This window comes from Panthera pardus, unplaced genomic scaffold, assembly GCF_024362965.1.
Source record: "Panthera pardus isolate Hobbes unplaced genomic scaffold, ASM2436296v1 HiC_scaffold_20, whole genome shotgun sequence".
NCBI lineage: Eukaryota > Metazoa > Chordata > Mammalia > Carnivora > Felidae > Panthera > Panthera pardus.
Genome location: NW_026526766.1, coordinates 57,883,027 through 57,906,620, shown reverse-complemented (window position 1 = coordinate 57,906,620; position 23,594 = coordinate 57,883,027). Strand labels below are relative to the sequence as shown.

The 23,594-nt window shown below is 39.0% G+C and overlaps 1 protein-coding gene and 1 pseudogene across 3 annotated transcripts in view; both read right to left on the bottom strand.

Annotated features, from left to right (window-relative positions):
- Positions 1-23,594, bottom strand: part of MELK (maternal embryonic leucine zipper kinase) — a 92,904-nt gene that overhangs the window by 63,054 nt on the left and 6,256 nt on the right. For 2 of the 3 annotated variants that reach the window (XM_019454480.2, XM_019454483.2), the window contains exons 2-8: positions 22,513-22,608; positions 19,948-20,033; positions 17,390-17,506; positions 13,779-13,922; positions 12,031-12,099; positions 10,164-10,256; positions 5,308-5,406 (exon numbers count right to left, since the gene is read on the bottom strand). In XM_019454480.2, the coding sequence (XP_019310025.1) occupies positions 5,308-5,406; positions 10,164-10,256; positions 12,031-12,099; positions 13,779-13,922; positions 17,390-17,506; positions 19,948-20,033; positions 22,513-22,570 (666 nt within the window). In that variant the 5' untranslated portion in view covers positions 22,571-22,608. The remainder of the gene's footprint in view (positions 1-5,307; positions 5,407-10,163; positions 10,257-12,030; positions 12,100-13,778; positions 13,923-17,389; positions 17,507-19,947; positions 20,034-22,512; positions 22,609-23,594) is intronic. The other variant, XM_019454482.2, reaches the window with a different exon arrangement.
- Positions 12,383-12,947, bottom strand: LOC109269815 (interleukin-1 receptor-associated kinase 1-binding protein 1-like; annotated as a pseudogene).

Here is a 23,594-nt window from a genome sequence, read left to right as displayed (position 1 = left end):
AAATACATAATTCCTTATATGAGTATAAGCAGAAAAAGTACATAAAATTCTGATACTCTGTCACAGGTAAATAACTTTATACCAATAACTTTGAGAAATTAGACAAATTGGGCACATTTTTTTGTGTCCAAAACTGAGCTCTTGATTGTACCTGCTCTACCAAGAGTCTTCCCCATCTCAGTACATGGAAGCTCCAACTTTCTAATCGCTGAGGTTATTTCTCCCATCCTATCTATCAGCAAATCATGTTACCTATACCTTCAAAAGACTATGGACTAGTCTAAACATGTGTCATGACTGTGGTGGTGGTTAAACGAGTCTAGATACGTGTTAAAATTTGTAGACCTGTACACATACACAAAAAGTAAATTTTACTCTGTTAATTTAAAAATGATTTTTGGGGCACCTGGGTGGCTCAGTTGGTTGAGCGTCTGACTTCGGCTCAGGTCACGATCTCATGGTTTGTGGTTCGAGCCCCACATCGGGCTCTGGGCTGACAGCTCAGAGCCTGGAGCCTGCTTCTGATTCTGTGTCTCCCTCTCTCTCTGCCCCTCCCCTGCTCATGCTCTGTCTCACTCTCTCAAAAATAAACATTAAAAATACATACATACATACATACATACATAAATAAATATAATTTTGGGGGGGCTCCTGGGTGGCTTAGTTGGTTGGGCATCTGACTCTGGCTCAGGTCATGATCTCACGGTTTCATGGGTTTGAGCCCTGCGTCAGGCTCTGTGCTGACAGCTCGGAGCCTGGAGCCTGCTTCGGATTCTGTGTCTCCATCTTTCTCTGCCCCTCCCCTGCTTATGCTCTCTCTCAAAAATAAATAAATTTTAAAAAATAAATACATTTAAAAAAATAAAAGCGAAAATAATTTTTTGGTGGTTCAGTGCTTAATTTTGGCCCAGGGTCATGATCTTGCAGTTGTGGGACTGAGTCCCATGTTGGGCTCCGTGCTGAGCATGGAGCCCATTTGGGATTCTCTCTCTCTCTCTCTCTCTCTCTCTCTCTCTATCTCAAAGTAAATAAACTTTAAAAAAATTTTTTTAATTACATTTTAAATTAAATACATTTTTTTAATATAAAAGAAACCCAGAATCCAACCATTCTCACCACCATCTCTTATCTGTAGGATATTACTACAATACCCTATCTGGTCTCCCTAGTTCTCTTTTGCTTCCTACAGTAGCCAGTATGATCCTATTAAAACCTAAACCAGACATCACCCTTCTGCTCAAATTCCTCCAATGGCTCCCTGTTTCACTTAGAGAAAAAGCCAAAGTCCTTATGACATGCTATGAAGCCCAATGACAATTGGATATCCTATTTCTTGAGACTTCATTTCCTACGACTCTCCTGATTTCTCAGTCCATCACACCAGCGCTCTTGACCTCCCTGGACTACAGTAGGTGCTTCTAGCTAGTGGTCTTTGCCAATTCCTCTGCCTGAAACATTCTCCTCCTTGATATCCACTGACTAACACTCTCATCTCCTTCAAGTCTTGCTCAAATCTCACCTCTGTGAGGATTATTCTGACCACCTTACTTAATATTTAATAATGCAACTTGCCCCCCTTTTCCTCCATACCTCCCGAATCTGTTCTGATTACTCTTTACTCTGCTCAATTTTTTTTCTTTTTCCCAAAGCAAGTAGCATCTTTTAATATAATTTACTTATTTAGTGTGTTTATTGTTTTTTTCTATATCCCTACCACCAGAATATAAACTCCATGAAGGCAGGGATCTTCCATCTGTTTTACTCAGTGATATATTCCAAGTATCTAGAAAATGCCTGCACAGATTAGGTTTTCAATAAATATTTAATTGTTTCAAAAGTTGAAAGAACACTGAATGAATAAAAAAAATAAATAAACAAAAGTACAAACAAACACACATGAATGGTTGCCTTTCTATTTTTTTAAATCTATTTATTTGAATTCAAGTTAGTTAATATACAGTGTAGGGTTGCCTTTCTAATTAAAGAACATTCAAATAGAGACCTGAAGGAAAGGAGAGCACAAAGCAACCATATGGGACAAAACGATTTCAGGTGAAAGAAAGAGCAAGTGCAAATGCCCTGAGGCAGGTGCATGCTTGGCGCATTCAAGTAACCACTGAGGAAAGAAAAGAAACAAGGAGTACAGGTACACGGAGCAAGTGAGGAGGGGAATAGTAGGTGATGAGGGCACTGAGGTTAATAGGAGGCCAGTTCACAAGGGTTGAAGCCTACAGCCTACAGCGCAACCTGTGGCTTATACTTGGAGTGAGATGAAAAAGCAGCCACTGGAAAGTTTCTGATCAGACTTACACGCTACTTCAAAAGCTTCCCATAAAGAAGACCCTGGTGGAGATGGACTTACAAGCACATTCCATAAGACACCAAAGGAACTAAAAGTACTAATTTTAAACTCTCCCCCCGCCAAAAAACAAAAAAAAAAAAAACCAGTAAATGGGAGAAAACCCTTCAATTAACTTTATGTGGCTAATAAAACATTGAAAACAAAAACAAACAAATAAAACAGTTTGAGAAAGAAAAGTACATCTTAATCTCTGAACAAATTTTAAGTCCTGGACAAAATACTGGCAAACCAAATTTAGACAGGTATGTTAATAATACTAGCTAACATTTACTTAGCACTACTCTAAATACTGTGCATGGCTTAACTCATTTAACCCTAACCACCCTATACCGTAAAAACTATCATTCTACCCATTTTATAGGGGAAGAAACTAAGAAACTAAGGTTCAGAAAGGCAAAGTAACTTGCCAAATTCTGGTCACAGACAGAAAGCAGAGATCCTGGATTTTAGTAATACCAATGAGATTCTGATTTCATTGCTCTGGGGGCTGGACCCAATATATTTTAAAGCAGCCAAGTGAGGCTAATGTGCAGCCAGTGTTGTGAACCACCGTTCTACATCCAGTATCTAAGGCTTCCCCCACCCTGAGAGAAATTACATGGACAAAGCTAAGGCAGATGTTTTAGTCAAGATTTAAATATGAAACAAAAAGCAGAGGTGAGAAAACATGATTTATAAGATCCTTTCCAACAGTGCAATTCTATGATTATGTGTCCCCACACTTTCTAGAATTCTAAAAGGTGTAAGATTTCATGCTACACCACCTAACAGATCCAATTCCAGTTCGTCTTTGGAGAAATTTGTCTGTCAGTTTATTTCTCTGTCATGGAATGCCCAAAAAAAGAGTGTAGTAAAATATACTAGTAGCTTATAATACTAAAATTATTTTCAGAGCGAGAAACATAGCTCTGCTTTACAGAAAAGAGTAGCAAAAAGAGTGAATAATTGAAGAGGCCAACCTAATATTTTTCTAAAAAAGCGTAACTGGAAAATTGTTGCTGAACTGCCCAAAGACCAGCCTCCTTCCCACTCTACTTCTGTTAAAGCAAGCTGAGGCTACGAAGCGATCCTAACACTACTCTCTCCCGTATCCTGCTGTTGACACAGTAGGGTGTGGTTCTCTGTAGTCAGAACTGTGGCCACAGTGAGCGAGTTCAGCCAAAGCAACAACCGCTACCCTGCGAAGCTTAGCGGGGGCTTCTTGAGAGGGGATGGGAGGAAATACAGGCTGTCTTGGCTACCCCACCCAGCCCCAGGAAGCTGGCCTCCAGCCTCCTGCCTCATCCATCTCTCCTTCCCAAGAAGAAGCATATGCACACAGTTCCCCAAAGCAGTGGTAACAGCTATGTCGACCTAACTTCCATTTGACTCTGCAGAATTAGAACTCCTAGCCTTCGAGGAGTTGAAACTACTACAATTCCATTTCTAATTTTGGCATAGATTTTAAAGGTTTTTCTGGGAGAAGGGGATATAGGAAATAACTATTAAGTAAATTTAAAAATTGAATATTGAACTCAGTGCCTTTAAACTTGTTCTATAGGGCAAGCAATGAGCCAACTGGGATTACCACTTTCAATTCAGTGTACTGTGTCCCCAAAATGCGAGTTGATTTAGGTAGTCTCCCTACCTAAAGGGTGCTAGAGACCCAGTGGTCCAGCCACATAAAATATCCGACCATCTTCCCCCATGCTTCTCCTATCCTCTGTCTTTGCTCATACTGTCTACTCTACCAAACATGCTCTCTCCCACATCCCTTTCTGAAGCACTTCTACCCCTTATGAAAGCCTTGCTCAAACCTCACTTCCTCTAACATGTTCTCCCAAACCCCTCACCCATTCCTGTATCTCATTCATTTATATCTCTGTAATAATATGGCATCCCTGACCCTTTGTCCTTTTTAGATAACCTTGTATCTGTCTCCAACAAGAAATCAGGCCCTGGTGGACAATGAACAAGTTTCACAGATTCTTGTTCATGCCTTCCAGTATCTTATACAAAGAAGACCTTCAGGAAATATTTGTTCAACAGAACTGAATTCAAGTCACACACAGGGAAGTTGCCCTGTTGGTCTGATCCTGGTTTGCCAGGGATACAAAATGGTGTTCTTTCTTCCTCTTTACATATCTTCTTGTGTTAGCTTGCTTTGAATGTTAAATCTTTAAAATGAATTTTACTGTTTCCTTGGTATATATGGTTTTGAGAGGTTTTTTACATTGAATTTAAGTCACAAACATAAAATTCACCCTTTAAAAGTGTACAATTCAGTGATTTTTAGTTTTTATATTCATAAAGTTGTGCAATCATTACCACCATATAATTCCAGGATGTTCTCATCACCCCCAAAATAAACCCTGTATTCATTAAGGGTTACTCCCCACTGCCACTCCATCCCCAAGCCCCACAACCACAAATCTTTCTGTCTCTGATATATATGATTTTAACAAAGCCTACAGCACTCTTAACTATGGTTTTATTAAACCTTAAAGCCAAATGTTACCTTCAAAAAGAAGCAGTTTCTTATTTTATCAGAACCCAACAGAAAAATGTGATTTAACACAGTAACTTACTAAGGTATCATTTCAGGATACAAAGTAAAAACTGTTACCAGAAAAATCATCTTCCATGTTTGTGTTCCCATTTGTTTTTGTTCTGTTAAGCATTTTACTACAGAAGTATAATATACATACAGAACAGTATACGTATTGAGGGTCCACCATGGCAAGTTTTCAAAAATTGAATACACACACATAACCAACATCCAGATCAAGAAAGAACAGAATCCCCCTCCATACCCCTCTTCCAATCACTCCCCTCCTCCAAAGTGTAACCACCATCTTGACTTCTAACAGCATACATTACTTCTGCCTGTTTTTGCCTTATAAATAGAAGCAAATAGTTAACAGAACTGTTACAGTGAAATTCTATGCATGCCTTGTAACACTCACCGTAATCTTCTTGTACAAAGCCATGACATTATCATCATCGAATGGTAGAAAGCCACACATAAGTACATATAAGAGTATGCCCATACTCCAAACATCTGCCTGAGTGGGAGAAAGAAATAATTTTTTAAAAATTGAGAACATATTACAGACATATTAAGCGACAGTACACTTAACAGAATCTTCACAGAGCTGAAAAATGGTGCAGAGATCATCCAATTCAACCTGCTCGTTCTACAGACAAGGAACCTAAAGCCCAGAAAGGAAGGCTTGTTCAAAGTCACCCAGTCAATGGCAGGCCACCCAGGTAGGTCTCCCGACTTTTAGTTCAGTGCACTCTCTCCCAGTGTTGGACTGTAATGTTCAATAGAAAATAATTCCCAGTTGGCTGGGCTGGATTGGATATGATAAGAAAGGAGATGAGGGGCGCCTGGGTGGCTCAGTTGGTTGAGCATCTGATTGGGCTCAGGTCATGAATCTGCAGTTCATGGGTTCAAGCCCCACGTCGGGCTCTGTGCTGATAGCTCAGAGCCTGGAGTCTGCTTCAGATTCTGTGTGTCTCTCTCTCTGTAACCTCCCCTACTCACCCTCTGTCTCTCTCTCTCTCTCTCAAAAGTGAATAAACGTTAAAAAAAAAAAAAAAAGAAAGGAGATGAGGCCAGGTCTCTGATTCTGAAAGACAATTCTGTAGTGCTGTTGAGGGTTATATAAACATGCATGAGGATGTCAAAACAAGCCTTAAAATTTACTACTGATAACCTACAAATGTAACTAAGCTGTGCTGTAAATTCCTCTCTACGTAAAGAAAACTTAATAAAGTTCAACGATTGACTTCTCAAATATAGAAGCTAGAAATTAGCCTGCCAGCACAAACACCCCTACAAATCTCAAAATCCCAGAAAGGAGCTTAACCTTTGTATAAGATATCCATGTGTCCCGTGAGTCCTAAGCACGAACTACTAATTCAAGTGGTATTTGGCCTTAGTCAATAATGACACGGCTGCTGACTGAGGAGAAATCACAGCTCCCACTATCACTTGAGCCTTAGGAAAATTTTAAGAGGTAAAAAGAGCAGCATTTTTTTTTAAGGCAGGAGGGGTAGGAAGAGGAGAGAAACAAGAGTTAAAATAACTCAAGCGGCATCACATCTAAGTAATACCTATACTAAGTAACCCAAATCTAATGCCTAGTCCTGTCTACCAAGTCACATCAAATTATTAAGATGCCCCAAGTGAATGATCTACTTTCAGGCAAACACCTCATTTTTTTCTTCCCAGTTGCAGGATGTCAGAAATTAACTATTTATGACTCAGAGATGTCAAATAATTGATCTATAAATTCAGCCTGGATAGTATGGCACCCTTGACCAGGGTGTTCAATTCAAAGCAAAAAGGCTGCACAGGAAATACTGGGCTAGCATGGCCTCATCAAATGCCACAAGAAGAGGTCAACAGAGAGGTTATATCTGAGGTTAAACAAAAAGATAAGGAAAGGAGCACCTGGGTGGCTCCGCTGGCTAAGCATCCAACTCTTGGTTTCAGCTCAGGTCATGATCTCATGAGACCATGAGATCAAGTCAGTGTAGGGGGGAGTCTGTGCTGACAGCATGGAGCCTGCTTGGGATTCTCTGTCTGTCTGTCTGTCTGTCTCTCTCTCTCTGCCCCTCCTTCTTTCTCTTTCTCTCTCTCAAAATAAATAAACTTTTAAAAAATTAAAATAAAAGCGGTTAAAAATGCTTTTAAACTTCTATTAAAAATTATTGGGGTGCCTGGCTGGCTCAGTTGGTAGAGCATGTGACTCTTGATCTCAGGGTCGTGGGTTTAAGCACCACATTGGGTGTGGAGCCTACTTAAAAAAAATTACCATAGGGGCGCCTGGGTGGCGCAGTCGGTTAAGCGTCCGACTTCAGCCAGGTCACGATCTCACGGTCCGTGAGTTCGAGCCCCGCGTCAGGCTCTGGGCTGATGGCTCGGAGCCTGGAGCCTGTTTCCGATTCTGTGTCTCCCTCTCTCTCTGCCCCTCCCCCGTCCATGCTCTGTCTCTCTCTGTCCCAAAAAAATAAATAAAAAACGTTGAAAAAAAAAAATTACCATATAATTTAGAAGAGAGAGAGAAAGAGAATGTACAGGTATGCAGTGAAGCCTCCCTCAGTTCAAATCTTGACCTGTTGTTTACCAGGTGTGTGACCTTGTGAAGGCAATTTCTGAGCCTCAGTTTCTTCAACTTCTTACTTTAATGAAATGAATAACAGTATTCACTCCAAAGGATTTTTGGATTTCATTTAAATGAAAATTATAAAAAGCATCTAGCATTGGGACGCCTGGATGGCTCCGTCAGTTAAGCATCTGACTCTTGATTTCGGCACAGGTCATGATCTCACAGTTTGTGGGTTCAAGCCCCATGTCAGCCTCTGCACTGACAGCACAGAACCTGCTTGAGACTCTCTCTCCCTCTCTCACTGCCCCTCCCCTGTGCACACGCACGTTCTCTCCCAAAATAAACAAATGTTTGAAAAAAAAAAAAAGGAAAACAATTCTGACACATGCTACAACATGTATGAGTCTTGAGGATACTGTGGGAAGTGAAATAAGCCAGTCACTAAAAGACAAATATTGTAGGACTCCACGATATAAGGTACCTAGAGTAGTCAAATTCATATAGACAGAATATAGAAGGGTAGCTGCCAGTGGTGGGAGGAAGGAAGAATAGAATAATTATTTAATGGGTATAGAGTTGCATTTTGCAAAATGAAAAGAGCTCTGGAGATTGTTTGACAATATAAAAGTGCCTATCACTCTTTTTTTTTTTTTTTTTTTTTTTTTTTGAGAGAGAGAGGGAGACAGAGCATCAGCAGGGGAGGGGCAGACAGAGAGAGGAAGACACAGAACCCAAAGCACATTCTGGGCTCTGAGCTGCCAGCACAGAGCCTGATGGGTCACTCAAACTCACCAACCATGAGATCATGACCTGAGCTGAAGTCAGGCACTTAACCGACTGAGCCACCCAGGTGCCCCTAAATGTGCCTAACACTATTGAACTGTACATTTAAAAATGGTTAAGATAGTTAAAAGAAAATTAAGATGGTAAATTTTATGTAATATGTACTTATACCACAACTGAACAATAAAAGGATCTAGCATGATTCCAGGACTATAATAAATGCTCAGCAAAAGTTTGTTCCTTTTCCTATGATGCACTGAGAAGGCCACAGTATCACCTTTGTGGTATTTCTGCCAAAAAGGCATAAGCTAAATCTAATCATAAGCATCAGATAAATTCAAATTGAGATACTTTCTACAAAATAAGTGGATTCCTCACAAATGTCAAGGTCAAGTAAGATAAAGGATAAGGAACTCTTCCAGATTAAAGAAGACCAAAGGATGGGGTGCCTGGGTGGCTCAGGCAGTTAAGCATCCGACTTGTCAGGTCGGACATGTCAGGTCATGATCTCATGGTTTGTGAGTTTGAGCCCCGTGTCAGGCTCTGTGCTGACAGCTCGGAGCCTGGAGCATGCTTTGGATTTCGTGTCTCCCTTTCTCTCTGTTCCTCCCCTGCTCACACTCTGTCTCTCTCTTCTTCAAAAATAATAAACATTCAAAAAAAATTTTTTTTTAATAAAATGAAAAAGCAGACCAAAGGAGCACAGCAACTAAATGCAATACGTGATCCTGAACTGAATCCTGGACTGGAGGGAAAATATAGCTAAGGACACTAGTGGTACAATTAACAGCACGTGACTATGAATTATGAATTAAATAAGTTGTATCAATGTTAAATCCCTGATTTTGATAACTATAGTGTAGGTATAAAAGAGAAAGCCCTTGCTTTTAGGAAATATATACATAGTATTTAATGATAAAGGGGAATAATGTCTAAAACTTATTCTTAATTGGTTAAGAAAAGAGTATGCATATATACAAACATAGAAAGAGAATGAAAAAGCAAACAGAATGAAGAAAAACGCCAACAACTGTGAATAGGACTAAATGTATACAGAAGTTCCTCATTCCATATTTGCAACTGTTCTATAAGTTTGAGATTATATCCACATCAAAAATCACCAAAAGAAGTCAGTTCCCATCTTCTCTTTTTACAATTAAGTAAGTGGGCATATGTCAAGGTTTCTCCAACATAACACTAGTTCCAAAAAAGATGCAGCACATAAAAAATGGACTCTGTAGGCAAGTAAAATCAAGGCCAGCTGCTATCTGTGATGCTCCCCTCCCAGAGGATCACATTGGATGAGAACATATTAAAGATCTAGAGATGTCCTGAACTAAAAAAATTATTCAATCCAGCATTTCCTGAGCTTTTGATAACTCAACTTTGTCTTATAATACTAATAATAGCAGTATTAGTACTCCACAGAACGGAAAGGACTGACGGGCTCGCAGTAGCTAATGGTAAGTAAAACAGGCAGTGCCCAGGCCTTCTGAGCCTGGGCCTCCTGCAAAGGACTGCTGGCCTCAGATAACTACCTGGCTATGAACAAAGTCCAAGTTTTCTCAGAGCTAACCAGGAAGCATCTCTGAAAACTGAGGCTGCAACTCTGGCCTTGTGCTCTACCTGGCTGGGCTAACCAGTCTAAACTACATATTGTTTTAACACGAAAGTAACCAAAACAAGGACACCAGAAATATACCTTTGCTTCATAAGTATAATATATATTATTATATTTATTGCAAGTTATTCATTTCATGTGTTACTTTAAGTCTTACTCTCTGAATAAACTGAACTCTTTGATTAACAAGATTATTTCTTACCTTATTGTAATATCCCCAGGGCACAATGACTGACTCACTACAGGTCACCAATAAATGTATATTGATTACATACTGAATTAATCAATGAATAATTACCTCCGATCCCAGGTATGATTTGCCTTGTATTAATTCAGGGGCTGCATAAGCAAGACTCCCACAACATGTCTGAAGATGGTAATCCTTGTTACCCTGCCAACAAGAAAAAATGAAATACTCCTTAATTACAGCCCTGAAGAAATTGAAACCTTGATAAACATTCCTTTGGCACAAGCAGAGAGAAACTAGATGAAGAATTATCTCAAAGAATGAGAGACTCTGTGCAGCCAACCCCATACTATGCTATATGCATGCAAACACGTGTAGTTTACTCTTCTCTGGATTTCCAATACCACTACAACCTGGCATGAACAAAATCTTCTTCCCCTTAGCTCAATCAAGTCAGGTTCATACTCTCCTAGACATCCATTCACAAAATAATCAGCTTAACAAACATCCAAGCACCCATGTCTGCCCACTCCCAAGTACTCAAAGAAAAAGGACTATTTCTTTTCTGGACTCTATCTCCAATATCAAATCTTTACAAATACAGAAAAGTTTCTCTTTCCTTAGAGGGAACAGAGGAATCTGCTACATAGAACAGTGCCTTAGGAGTCTGTTTCCTAGACCCAGTCGTAACACAAATAAAAAACACCTGAACTTCCAGATCTGTGAAAATGAGAATCTGCTCGACATCCTCTGCTCTCACACAGAAACATCAAGACATAATGAACATGATACGACTACCCAACATTTGTGTAGTCCTACAACTGGCAAATGACTTGTGAAACTGCGAAATTTCATTTACAACTGCAACAACGTGCCCAGAAGTGAACTTCTCAGCAGAAAGCAGAGGCAGTCCTCTCCCAGCCAAAGCTGCTTTCTCAGATGGTGTCTGTGTGGGTCGAATCTGTGGCAGCCATAAATAAAAGCTAATGGAGTCTGTCACAAACCTTCTCCACTGCCTCCTGTGGAGAACATGACTTAAACCAGTTTATCTGCTCAAAGTATGTTTTATCTTTATACGACTGCCGATCAAAAAAATGCCAGAGAGCATTTGGCTCCCAGACACAAGGCTCCACTGACAATCTCTGAAGAGCCAAGGGAAGGAGAGGAAAATCAGAAAGAATCAGACATTCAGCCGAAGGGGCAAAATCTGCTTCCCTTTGCATTTAGCTAATTCTGATTGGGGCAGGAAATAATCATGGGACTACAAAGGGCTAAGACAGGTCTGCAATTTCAACATTCCTAATGAGTGTAGACAGCTCATTTTAGAGACTGTGAGTACCGTCATTAGAGAACTCAGGAGGAAGCCTCCAATAGGCAGTCACACAGGAGCTCTGCAGACAGCGCAGCTGGAAAGTTCAAAGTCACCTCAAAGAGAAGGTACGCTGGAGAACGCCAGTAAACTGTGGGGTGCAAATTAAGGAAATATATACCCATATACATTTAATAGTGCATATGGACTTTTTCCTTCTTCTTTTATAAGGAAAGAGGATTGCCTCTCAAAACGTAACTATTAGTTATAGAACCATTTGGATAACAAAGAATAGATTTGCACTAAATTCCCAAAACTCCTATCTAAATGAACAAAAGCTTCACCTAGTGGCAACATACTCAAACTGCAAACACAGAATCAATTCAGAATTCATGTTGTAATGACCTCATGTCACCTCAGCACTACAAATTCTCTCACAGCACATCCATGGGGGCTTCAGCAGGGCCAACCCTGGACCTAGAGCAGTGGTTCTCAATCTTGGCTACCTATTCGAATCATCTAGAGAACTTCTAAAGGGGATGCAATTTAACATTCTTCTCAATGGATGCAACCACGCTCAACAAAGGCTAAGTGGAAGCCAGTGCAAGATAATACCTTAAAAAGGTATATTTACAAAGGAAATAAATACATTTTTATTTCTGTACTTACCTTGGGTTTTGCACAGAGACCAAAGTCAATCAGTTTTAATTTATGATATTCATCAAACAACAAATTTTCCTGGGGAAACAAAGATATTTTCATAACTGTATATTGACTTCCTTATATCACATCCTACCTGTAGCCATTTCTAAAAACAGTTTCTAAATGAACAAGATTTTTTTTTCCACATATAAGACATTTATTTCCTGAGTATTTCCCATAGTAAGTTTTTAAAAATAGAAAGTAAACTTGAGTATTCTGTGGGACTTTATTCAAGGAGTGACACCTTTTGGGGGGGGAAATACTTTATACATTATACAATATATATATATATATATATATATATTCAGGACAAAAGCAAACATTATAAAAAGTACAAAAATAAAAAGATACAAACACAATATATTTTGGTTGGAATTTCAGAGATTTTTTTTCCCTCTCTTTCCCTTTACCTCAACAGTTATGAATACTTCTGAAGCAGCATATATTGCTGCACTTTTGATTTTTGGTTGTACAGTTAATGAACTTGAGAGTCTGGATGACTGGGGATCATCTATTTGGCCTTCCCATTCTATTGTTTCTTCTTTGATGAATAAAGGTTTTCCTGGGGTTTGGCCAATAAGGTTACAGACGTCTTGAGCTTTGCACCACACGTTGGCAATAAGACAGGCCTGCCATCTTAGATATTCAACAGAAGCTGGAGGATGATGCAAATGGAACTGGCTGATGACAACAGAGCTATCTAGCTTTTCACTAACAAAGTTACAAATATTTTACACTTTTCCAAATTCAGTAAATGTAACGCAGACCTCTGCTTCCATAAAATAAGCACTTTCCACTCTTCTAAAGCCCTCTGTCACAGTTACATTCTCTGCCTGCAGGCCCTGCTGCTGGAGGCTCTGTGTGATGCAGTCCAGGCAGCAGCAAAACCAATAGATAAGATTTAAGATCGTTTATACCAAGCAGCCTGGGAACAACAGAATGAAAATCACTAAAAAAGAATGAAATGACAAGAAGTAAGGAAAGGGAAAGAGGAGGAATGGCGAGAACTATTCTGCTTCCCCTTGAGACACTTCGGCATAAACCATCCCCTCTGTGGTACCCTGAGATTCAACTACAAGCAAACACAATGTGTGCCAAACCAAAAGAATGAGCTCAAATCAGAGGGCTGTGTATAAACAGAGGCAAAAGGAAAGTAACATTGCCATGTTTTGTCAACCAATTCTAGATTCCTGGCCCTAATACCAAGTAACATAAAATCCATGTTCACTACCATCCATATTAGTCAGAGCCTGCAGACTTAAAAGTATTTGCATTTTTATTCTGTCCTTGAAAATTAGTGTCTGTTCATTCCATTGAACTATTCCTCTCTGAGATGTAATGGAATTAAAATTAAAGGAAGATGAGGTTAGGAAAAGAGTATTAAAGGGAAAATACTCTCAATGACAATATTCTCAAAGAAAACACTCAAAACTCTTCTTTCCTAGAGATAAAATCCTGAAGTTTATATTCCCCAGTTGATTACAAAGACATTCGTAACGTCACCCACAACTGACATACAGAATATCAACAATTAGGTAGATCCAAAAAAGCCTACCGGCAATCAAAAGAAAAGAAAGAAAAGCGACACATTATGAGTGGAACAAAAAAAGAAGCAAAGCCAAGATAGACCCTAAACAGAAAGAACCTGTAAAACACTAGTAAAAACTGGTAAATGACGTTGAACTCTCAGGTGAGCATCTGTGATAGTCACTTACCGGTTTGAGGTCCCTGTGAGCATAACCCTGGCTGTGCACGTAAGCAACTGCAGATACTATCTGACGGAAGACAACTCGGGTCTCCTCCTCGGAGAGGCGATCCTGGGAAATTATGTAGTCAAACAGCTCTCCTCCGGGGCAATACTTCAATAACAACAGAGGCATGCAGGTATGATTACTACTGACAAAAATCACTTCAGAGGAATTAAAACAAAAAATTATACTTAACTCAGAGATATCTTTAATTCAACTTATAGGCAAGGGAACCAAGTGAAGAATAGTCAAAAATACACTGTCACGATCAAACAGGTCAACAATTACTCCAAGACACAGAACAACAGCTCTTGGTCTCAAGCAGTTTGATGACCAGTAAGTAGAAGTAGAACCAACTAACACTGTGATTTTTTTTTTTAATGTTTATTTTATTTTTGAAAGAGAGAGAGCACATGCACACGCAGGCAGGGGAGAGGCAGAGAGAAGAAGACAGAGGATCCCAAGCAGGCTCTGCACTGGCAGCACAGAGCCCAAAATGGGGCTCAAACTCATGAACTGTGAGATCATGACCTGAACTAAAGTCAGATGCTTAACAGACTGAGCCACCCAGGCACCCCCTGACACTGTGATATTTAAGTTCACTCAGGGTTTTATATTTTTATAGCAAAGTATTAAAACCCATTCTCATCTTAATGCACTCATATTTAGTGTAGTTCCCTAAAACAAAAACAATTTTTAAAAAGCACAATTTTTTAAAGATTTTTTTAAAGATTTTATTTTTAAGTAATCTCTATACCCAATGTAGGCCTCAAACTCACAACCCCAAGGTTAAGAGTCACATGCTCTACCACCTGAGCCAGCCAGGTGCACCCTAGAAGCAATTATTGCTTTTCCATCCTGAAGACCAGAGATTTTTAGTCTGTGCCAGAAGGAACCCAGTTCTACAGAGGTTCATAAGAAGCTACAGGAGAAGAGGTACCAGAATATTAAGTTCTAAGCTTTCCATCCCGTCTCCAGAGCAACTCTACCTTTCTGTAAACTGGGGTTTCCCTTCAAGATTTCATTTCACCTTAGCAGTACCAATTAAAATCACAGATATCTATAGCTTTTGACCTCATAGTTCCACATTTAGAAAATGTTCCTACAGATACACTCTAACATCAAAAGCGATACTCTTTGGGAGTGCCTGGGTGGCTAAGTCGGTTGAGCGTCAGACTCTTGATTTCAACTCTGGTCATGATCCCAGGGTCATGGGATCAAGTCCTGTGTCAAGCTCCACGCTGAGTGTGGAGCCTGCCTGGGATTCTCTCTTTCTCTTTCTCTCTCTCTCTCCCCGCCCCCCCCCCCCACCCCGTACCCCTCTCCTCTGCTCCTGCCCTCTAAAAATAAAACAAATCTTTAAAAAAGGGTACACTTTCAAGATTATCCACTGCAGCAGTATTGTTTCGTAACAAAGCCTGGAAACAACCCAAATATGCTCACACTATTTAAATTCCATTATAAAATGGAATTCTATGCAGCCATAAAAAAAAGGAAGCTCTTTGCAAACTGATATGAAACAATCTCCAGTATTAAGTGAAAAAGCAAGATATAAAAGAGTATACATTGATACAGTGACTTGCAAAAAGCATTATGCTGAACAAAAGAAACCAAACACAAAAGAGTACAGACTGTATGATTCTATTTATATCAAGTTCTACAACAGGTAACACTAACCTATGGTGACCAAAATCAAATCATCGGTCATTGAGAAGTACAGTGGGCAGGTAGGGTTATAGGGATTAACTTCAAAGGGTCAGGAGAAAACTTTCGGGCATAACGGGTACGTTTTATCCCTAGGCTAGGGTGGGAAGTACATAAGATGTCTACCTTTTTCAAACTGTATACCTAATGTGTGCATTTTAGCATATAAAAATTATACCTCAATTTTTTAAATGCTATCCAATAAGATTTATACAAACAGCCTACTTTATATACACAAATAAAGAAATGCAAAATGAAGTGAAACAAAAACATTAAAAACCTCTACAAATATACACAGATGGTCTCCAAGCTAAAATGTTAAGTGCATTAAAAAAAAAAACAAGGTACAGAATATTATAGTAGGCAACCACTTGTGTGACAGAAACTAATAAGCCACCTATATATATATAGGTGTGTGTATATTTCTATATATATGAAAACACACAGATGTACGTATTCACACACACCTAAAATACATGTAGGGATTTGTATGTAAGTACAGTTGACCTTTGAACAACACAGGGGTTGGCGGTGCTGACCATTCTCACAGTCAAAATCTGCATGTAACTTTTTTTTTAATTTTAATTCCAGTATAGTTAACATATATGTTACATTAGTTTCAGATGTAGGATGTAGTGATTCAACAATTCCAAACATTACTCAGTGCTCATCAGGATACAGTACTCTTAATCTCTTTCACCTGTTTCACCCAACCACCCCCACCCCCCACCCCCCACCCCCCCACCTCCCATCTGGTAACCATCAGTTTTTCTCTGTAGTTAAGAGGGGCACCTGGGTGGTTCAGTCAGTTAAGTGTCTGACTCTTGATTTCAGCTCAGGCCATGATCTCACAGTTTGTGAGTTCAAGCCCTGCATCAAGCTCCATGCTGACAGTGCAGAGCCTGCTTGGGATTCTCTCTCTCCCTCTCTCTCTCTGCCCCTCCCTCGCTTGTTCTTTCCTTCTCTCAAAATAAATAAATCTTTTTAAAAAGTGTTTTTTGGTTTGTCTCTTTTTTGTTCGTTTCTTAAATTCCACATGAGTGAAATCATATGGTATTTGTCTTTCTCTGACTTATTTCACTTAGCATTATACTCTTTAGATCCATCCAGGTTGTAGCAAATGACAAGATTTCATTTTTTATGGCAGAATAATATTCCACAGTGTGTGTGCGCGTGTGGTGTATGTGTGTGTACATACACATACCATATATTCTTTTTCCATTCATCTATCAATGGACACTTGGGCTGCTTCCATAATTTGACTACTATAAATAATGCTGTAAAATAGGGGTGCATATATCTTTTTGAATTAGTGTTTTCATATTCTTACGGTAAGTACCCAATAGTGGAATTACTGGATCATATGGTAGTTCTATTTTTAAATTTTTTATATATGCATATAACTTTTGACTCCCTGAAATTTAACTATTAAAAGACTACTGTTGACAGGAAGCCTTACCAATAACATAAACAGTCAATTAATACATATTTTATATGTTACATGTATTATACACTATATTCTTATAATAAAGCAAGCTGGAAAAAAGAAACACATAAGGAAGACAAAATACATTTACAATACCATACTGAAAAAAATCTGTGTATAAGTGGACTCTTATAAACGAGGTTCCAGAGAGATCCTTTGGTCCCTCTTACCGTTAAGGACACAGCAAGAAGGTGCCAGCTATGGATCAGGAAGAAGGCCCTCACGTGACCATGCCAGACCCTTAATTTTGGAATTCCCAGCTTTCAGAACTATGAGAAATAAATTTCTGTTGTTCATAAGCTACTCAGTCTGTGATATTTGTTATAGCAGCCCAAGTGGACTAAGACAGAAACCAAATACCTTTCAGTCTCTAGACCATACTACTAACCTCAAGAACCATGAATATTTTGTTGGCTGTCTCCAGCACATGGTAGAGTTGACATATATGCTGATGTCTCAAGTTCTTCAAAGCCTCAATCTCCGTTTTGATCCGGGGCAAATCACTCTGTGACGAAACACAGTACATGAGCAATAAACCTATTTTGGAAGTGCTCCAAGCACCAATAACAAAAGCTTTAATACTGAGTAGCAAAAGCAACCAATAGCCAAATTGTTCAACAGCACAGAAAAATACAAAAAAATTATCTGTGTGTACATAAAGAAAGGCCTTGAGGGTTTTATGAAAGATAGTTTGATGTGGGTGAATAATACAATGTCCAGAAAAATCAAAACAGTCTCAGAACCCCTTAGGTTAGCATTCCAGGGGGATGCCTGGATGGCTCAGTCAGTTAAGCTTCCAACTCTTGATCCTGGCTCAGGTCATGATCTCTCAGTTTGTGAGATTAAGCCCTGATTTGGGCTCTGTGCTGGCAAGTGTGGGACCTATTTGGGATTCTCTCTTTCTTTCTCTCTGTTACCTCCCTGGCTTATGCGCACACACTCTGAAAATAAATGAATACATAAACTTAAAAAAAAATTGAAGGAGAGCCTGAATTGTCAGTTGACAGATTATTAGAAATAATTTCTGATTCGGTCACTGTATTTTGGCATATAATTTGGAAGTAGTTCAAAGAATTGAGGGACACTGCTGTACTAGAACTCCTCACATTCTCTCTGACTTATTTATTCATATTAATCAACACTTACATCCTTAAAAATAAAAAATAAGAAAAAAATAAAAGTAAATAGATATGAACACTTGATGTTAAATTCTGTCTCGTTCCAACAAGGGAGTCCAAAAAAAAGTCCTATGTGTCTAATTAAAAAATCTTACTTTATTAAAATCTTCACTAAATTAAAAAATGTTACTTTTTATGTTTGATAATTACCAACATTTATAAAATGTTTGTGTTGTTTTACTCAGTGGTACACTACTAATAATTATAATGCTAACTCAATCCACAAGAAAAAAAATGTTTAACACTCAGATTTTTGGTTAGAGAAAAAAATAATTTTTTTACTGTTTTCTAATTTATCTTCAAAAAAAAGAAACAGTGGTGCCTAGGTTGCTCAGTCAGTTAGGTTAAGTGTCAGACTTCCGCTCAGGTCATGATCTCGCAGTATTTGGGTTTGAGCCCTGCATTAGGCTCTGTGCTGACAGCGTGGAGCCTGGAGCCTGCTTCGTATTCTGTCTCCCTGTCCGTCTGTCTGTCTCTCTCTCTCTGCCCCTTCCCTGCTCACACTGTCTCTCTCAAAGACAAATAACATTAAAAAAAGTTTTTTTTTAAACAAAAAGAAGAAACAGCCACAGATATATACAAAGAGACTAGTAAATTCTCAGCAGGAGACCAAAACTAAGAAACCAAATGATATGAGCAACAATAAAAAAATTAGAAACAAAAGACCACTCAGGGTGACTTCAAACACTAGAAAGGGTTTAATAGGCCCAAAAGACCATCAAAAGAGACCCATCTTCCCTTAATATAAAAACAATAAACTTTATGTACATTAAAACCAAAACCACATATTGAATGAGCTGTTTCAGGAGGTAACAATCAGCCCAGTCCTGGAAACACCCATGTATATGAGCAAGAGGCTGATTACAAAAAGGACTTAATGATATAACTTTGAACGTCAATTTGAATAAAATTCTAGAACTCACAACTATCTATCATAAAAGAGATCAACACTGGGGCGCCTGGGTGGCGCAGTCGGTTAAGCGTCCGACTTCAGCCAGGTCACGATCTCGCGGTCCGTGAGTTCGAGCCCCGCGTCAGGCTCTGGGCTGATGGCTCGGAGCCTGGAGCCTGTTTCCGATTCTGTGTCTCCCTCTCTCTCTGCCCCTCCCCCGTTCATGCTCTGTCTCTCTCTGTCCCAAAAATAAATAAAAAAACGTTGAAAAAAAAAAATTAAAAAAAAAAAAAAAAAAAAAAAAAGAGATCAACACTTAGTAAGGGGATCATGAGAAGGTACAGGAGATATTAATATCCAGAAACACCTGTAATACTATGAAACATCTGTAGGAAAATGGACTCCACAGACCAGATATGTACCATGGCCTGGCATTAAAATTAAGGACATGGGGCGCCTGGGTGGCTCAGTCGGTTAAGCGGCCGACTTCGGCTCAGGTCATGATCTTGCGGTCTGTGAGTTCGAGCCCCGCGTCGGGCTCTGTGCTGACAGCTCAGAGCCTGGAGCCTGTTTCAGATTCTGTGTCTCCCTCTCTCTGACCCTCCCCCGTTCATGCTCTGTCTCTCTCTGTCTCAAAAATAAATAAACGTTAAAAAAAAAAAAAAAATTTTTTTTTTTTTTAAATTAAGGACAAAGTAACCCCTTCGCCAGATTACTTTTTAAAACCAGAGATTTATACATAACTTGCAATCTAAAAAAGCCCAACAAGCTACAGAAAGATCATTCTAATGAAAGTAGTAACTAGAACATAGAGCAAATTCAGGTTTTAATTTACAAAACTGATCTATAGATATTTTTTAAATAATTTTAACTTACCCCTAGTGCATTTTTATCCATGATTTTTATAGCTACCATTTCTCCAGTGAGGATATGGCAGGCAAGTTTGACCTTTGCAAAGCCACCTAAGTATAGAAAAATGTGTTACGAAGAGATAAGCAAGAGTAACCTAAAATCATCATCAGAGCAACCTGAGGACTCAGGCACAAATACCTCTCCACATGCTTTTATTTTATTTTTTTTAAGATTTTATTTTTAAGTAATTTCTACACCCAACATGGGGCTCAAACTGAACCCGAGATCAAAAGTTGCATGCTCTGAGCCAGCCAAGTGCCCCTCCATATGCTTCTAAAAAGCTCTATCAATCCATATTTTCCTGGAAGTTTGTGGCTCTTTCTTCCTGTCGTTTCCAAAGCACTAGCCATGACTTTAACCTCTCCTCATCCGATGTCTAGCTGAAGATTTTTACCATGATAGAATCTTTAACTTTGTAATGAAGAAGTAGGAAAACAGAATTCACTGTTTAGAAATTTGCTTTACAAGTAACATTGCAAATAAATTTGCTTTATAATTAAAACTGCTACAACACAATATAATGTTGTTGAGATAAAAGACAATGGGAAACATCTACTGTTTTAAAACTGGATCAGGGGCGCCTGGGTGGCTTGGTCGGTTAAACGTCCGACTTTGGCTCAGGTCATGATCTCACAGTCTGTGAGTTCGAGCCCCGTGTCGGGCTCTGTGCTGACAGCTCAGAGCCTGGAGCCTGTTTCAGATTCTGTGTCCCCCTCTCTCTCTGCCCCTCCCCTGTTCACGCTCTGTCTCTCTCTGTCTCAAAAATAAATAAACATTAAAAAAAAAAAATTAAAAAAAAAAATAAAACTGAATCAAAAGGATATGATTTTTCAAAACTGGATCAAATGCTAGATAAATGTCTACACTTTGGTATCTAAAACAAACTGCCAATTTCATATTTTGAAAAAGAAGCTCCTGGGGCACCCAGGTAGCTCAGTCAGTTAAGCATCTGACTTTGGCTCAGGTCATGATTTCACAGTTTGTGAGTTCAAGCCCCATGTTGGGCTCTCTGCTGTCAGCATAGAGCCTGCTTCATATCCTCTGACCCCCTCTCTCTGCCCCTCGCCCCCCTTTCAAAAATAAATAAACATTAAAAATAAATAAATAAAAAGAAGCTCTGGAGGTCCCTGCTATGGTCTTCCCCATCTCAGTAAATGGCAACTCAACATTTTCCAAAAACCTGGAAGCCATCCTTAGCCCTTCTCTTTTGTCTCCCACTACATACCCAACCCATTAACAAATCCCACTGGCTCTGTCTTCAAAATACATCAGTCGTTACCTTGGGGGAAAACAGACAGGTATTGACTAGAAATCTGTCTTGATCGGAGCATGGAACATATAGGTGGACGTGTTTGTAAAACTCCATCAAGTGGCGCCTGAGTGGCTCTGTTGGTTAAGCATCCAACTCTGATTTTGGCTCAGGTCATGATGCCACGATTTGTGAGACTGGGTCCCCCAGCACAGAGCCTGCTTGGGATTCTCTCTCTCCCTCTCTTTCTCCCCTCCCCTGTGCGCACACGCACATGGTCTCTCACTCTCTCTCTCTCAAAATAAACAAACATTAAAAAAAAAACTCCAGGGGCGCCTGGGTGGCTCAGTCGGTTAAGCGTCCGACTTCGGCTCAGGTCACGATCTAGCGGTCCGTGAGTTCGAGCCCCGCGTTGGGCTCTGTGCTGACTGCTCAGAGCCTGGAGCCTGTTTCAGATTCTGTGTCTCCCTCTCTCTCTGACCCTCCCCCGTTCATGCTCTGTTTCTCTCTGTCTCAAAAATAAATAAAGGTTAAAAAAAAAATTAAAAAAAAAAAAACTCCATCAAGACTAATGCACTTTGCATATTTTACCGTTATACTTCAACAAATTAAAACACATATACATACAGAATCACACCCCTTTCACTACTTTCACTGCTATCACCCTCATCCAAGTCACCATATTCTCTACCATCACTCACCTGAATTAATGCAATAATCTCTTAACATATCTCTGCTTCTACCCCTGCCTTTCCCAACTAATCTTTTCACAGCCAAGCAGCTAGAGTGACCCTTAAAAACAAAGGTCAGGGGTGCCTGGTTGGCTCAGTTGGTTAAGCGTCTGACTTTGGCTCATGTCATGATCTCACACTCCATGAGTTCGAGCCCTGCATCGGGCTCTATGCTGATAGCTCAGAGCCTAGAGCCTGCTTTGGCTTCTGTGTCTCCCTCTCTCTCTGCCCCTCCCTCACTCACACTGTCTCTGTCTCAAAAATAAAATTAAAACATAAAAATTTTTTTAAAAAAAGAAAAAAGCAGAAACAAAGTTCAGATAGATCATTCCTTGGCTCAAAACTCTCCAGTGATTTTTATTCTAAATAAAATGACCTACGAGGGCCCTGCTACTATTCTCCTCTCTTGCTCTACTTTTTCTTTCTAAAGTAAGTTGAAGAATTTTAAAACTACACAGGTTAAACTGAAAAGCTCATGACTGCCCAAATGCACTATTATTCTCAAATAGTTGATCTGTCCTCTGCCTCCAGGAAAAAAAAAAAGATTACCTGTCCCAACAGTTTCATATAATTCATAGTATTTGAGAAGTTCATCATAATCTTTCATAGTCCTCCTGGAAGTTTCTACAAAATTACAAAAGGAACCTGTAAGACAGAAATAGTACATGACCGAAAAAGGAACTACTATGAGATTACCTTATAAGTGCAAATATAAATAAGTCTTAGGCATATAAATGATACCAAAAAAAACCTGATTTACTATATGGTAAAAAACAAACAAACAAACAAACAAACAAAAAACCTGGATTCCTATCTCATACCACACATAAAAATCAATTCTAGATCAAGCAAAGACTTATATATGCAAGATAAACTTTAAAAAATTTTTAAAGAATATTGTCACGATTTCAGGACAGAAGAGAATCTTTTAAATAAAGTGTTAATCGTAAAAAAAAATAAATGTTAAAATTAAGAACTTTTGCCCATCTAAAGACATCCTTAAAAAAAAAGAAAATCATAAATGTGAGAAAATATTTGTAACACTTATAAACAATGGGTTTTTATCCAGAACATACTATATACAATATAGAAGGCAACCCAAAAGAAAAAATAAGCAAATGAAATAAAAAGCATTTCATAAAGAAACACAAAGGACCAATAAAAACATGAAAAAACATTCAATTTTATTAGTTATCAGGGAAATGCAAATTAAGATTCCAATGATATACAATTAAAAAAATATATGAGATACATATTTTATTGCTATGCTCAACTTATGTGTGTTACATATACAGTTGATCCTCGAACAATGCAGGGGTAAAGGGCACCAACTCCCTTGCAGAGTTGAAAATCCACATATAACTTTTGACTACCCTAAAACTTAACTACGAACAGCCTACTGTTGACAGGAAGCCCTATCAATAACATAGTTAATTAGCACATATTTTGTATTTCATATGCATTATATACTATACTCTCACAATAAAGTAGGCTAGAAAAAAGAAAATTTATTAAGAAAATCATAAGGGGCATGTGGGTGGCTTAGTCAGTGAAGTGTCCAACTCTTGATTTTGGCTCAGGTCATGATCTCAAGGTTCGTGGGATCAAGCCCCATGCGGAGCTCTGTGCTC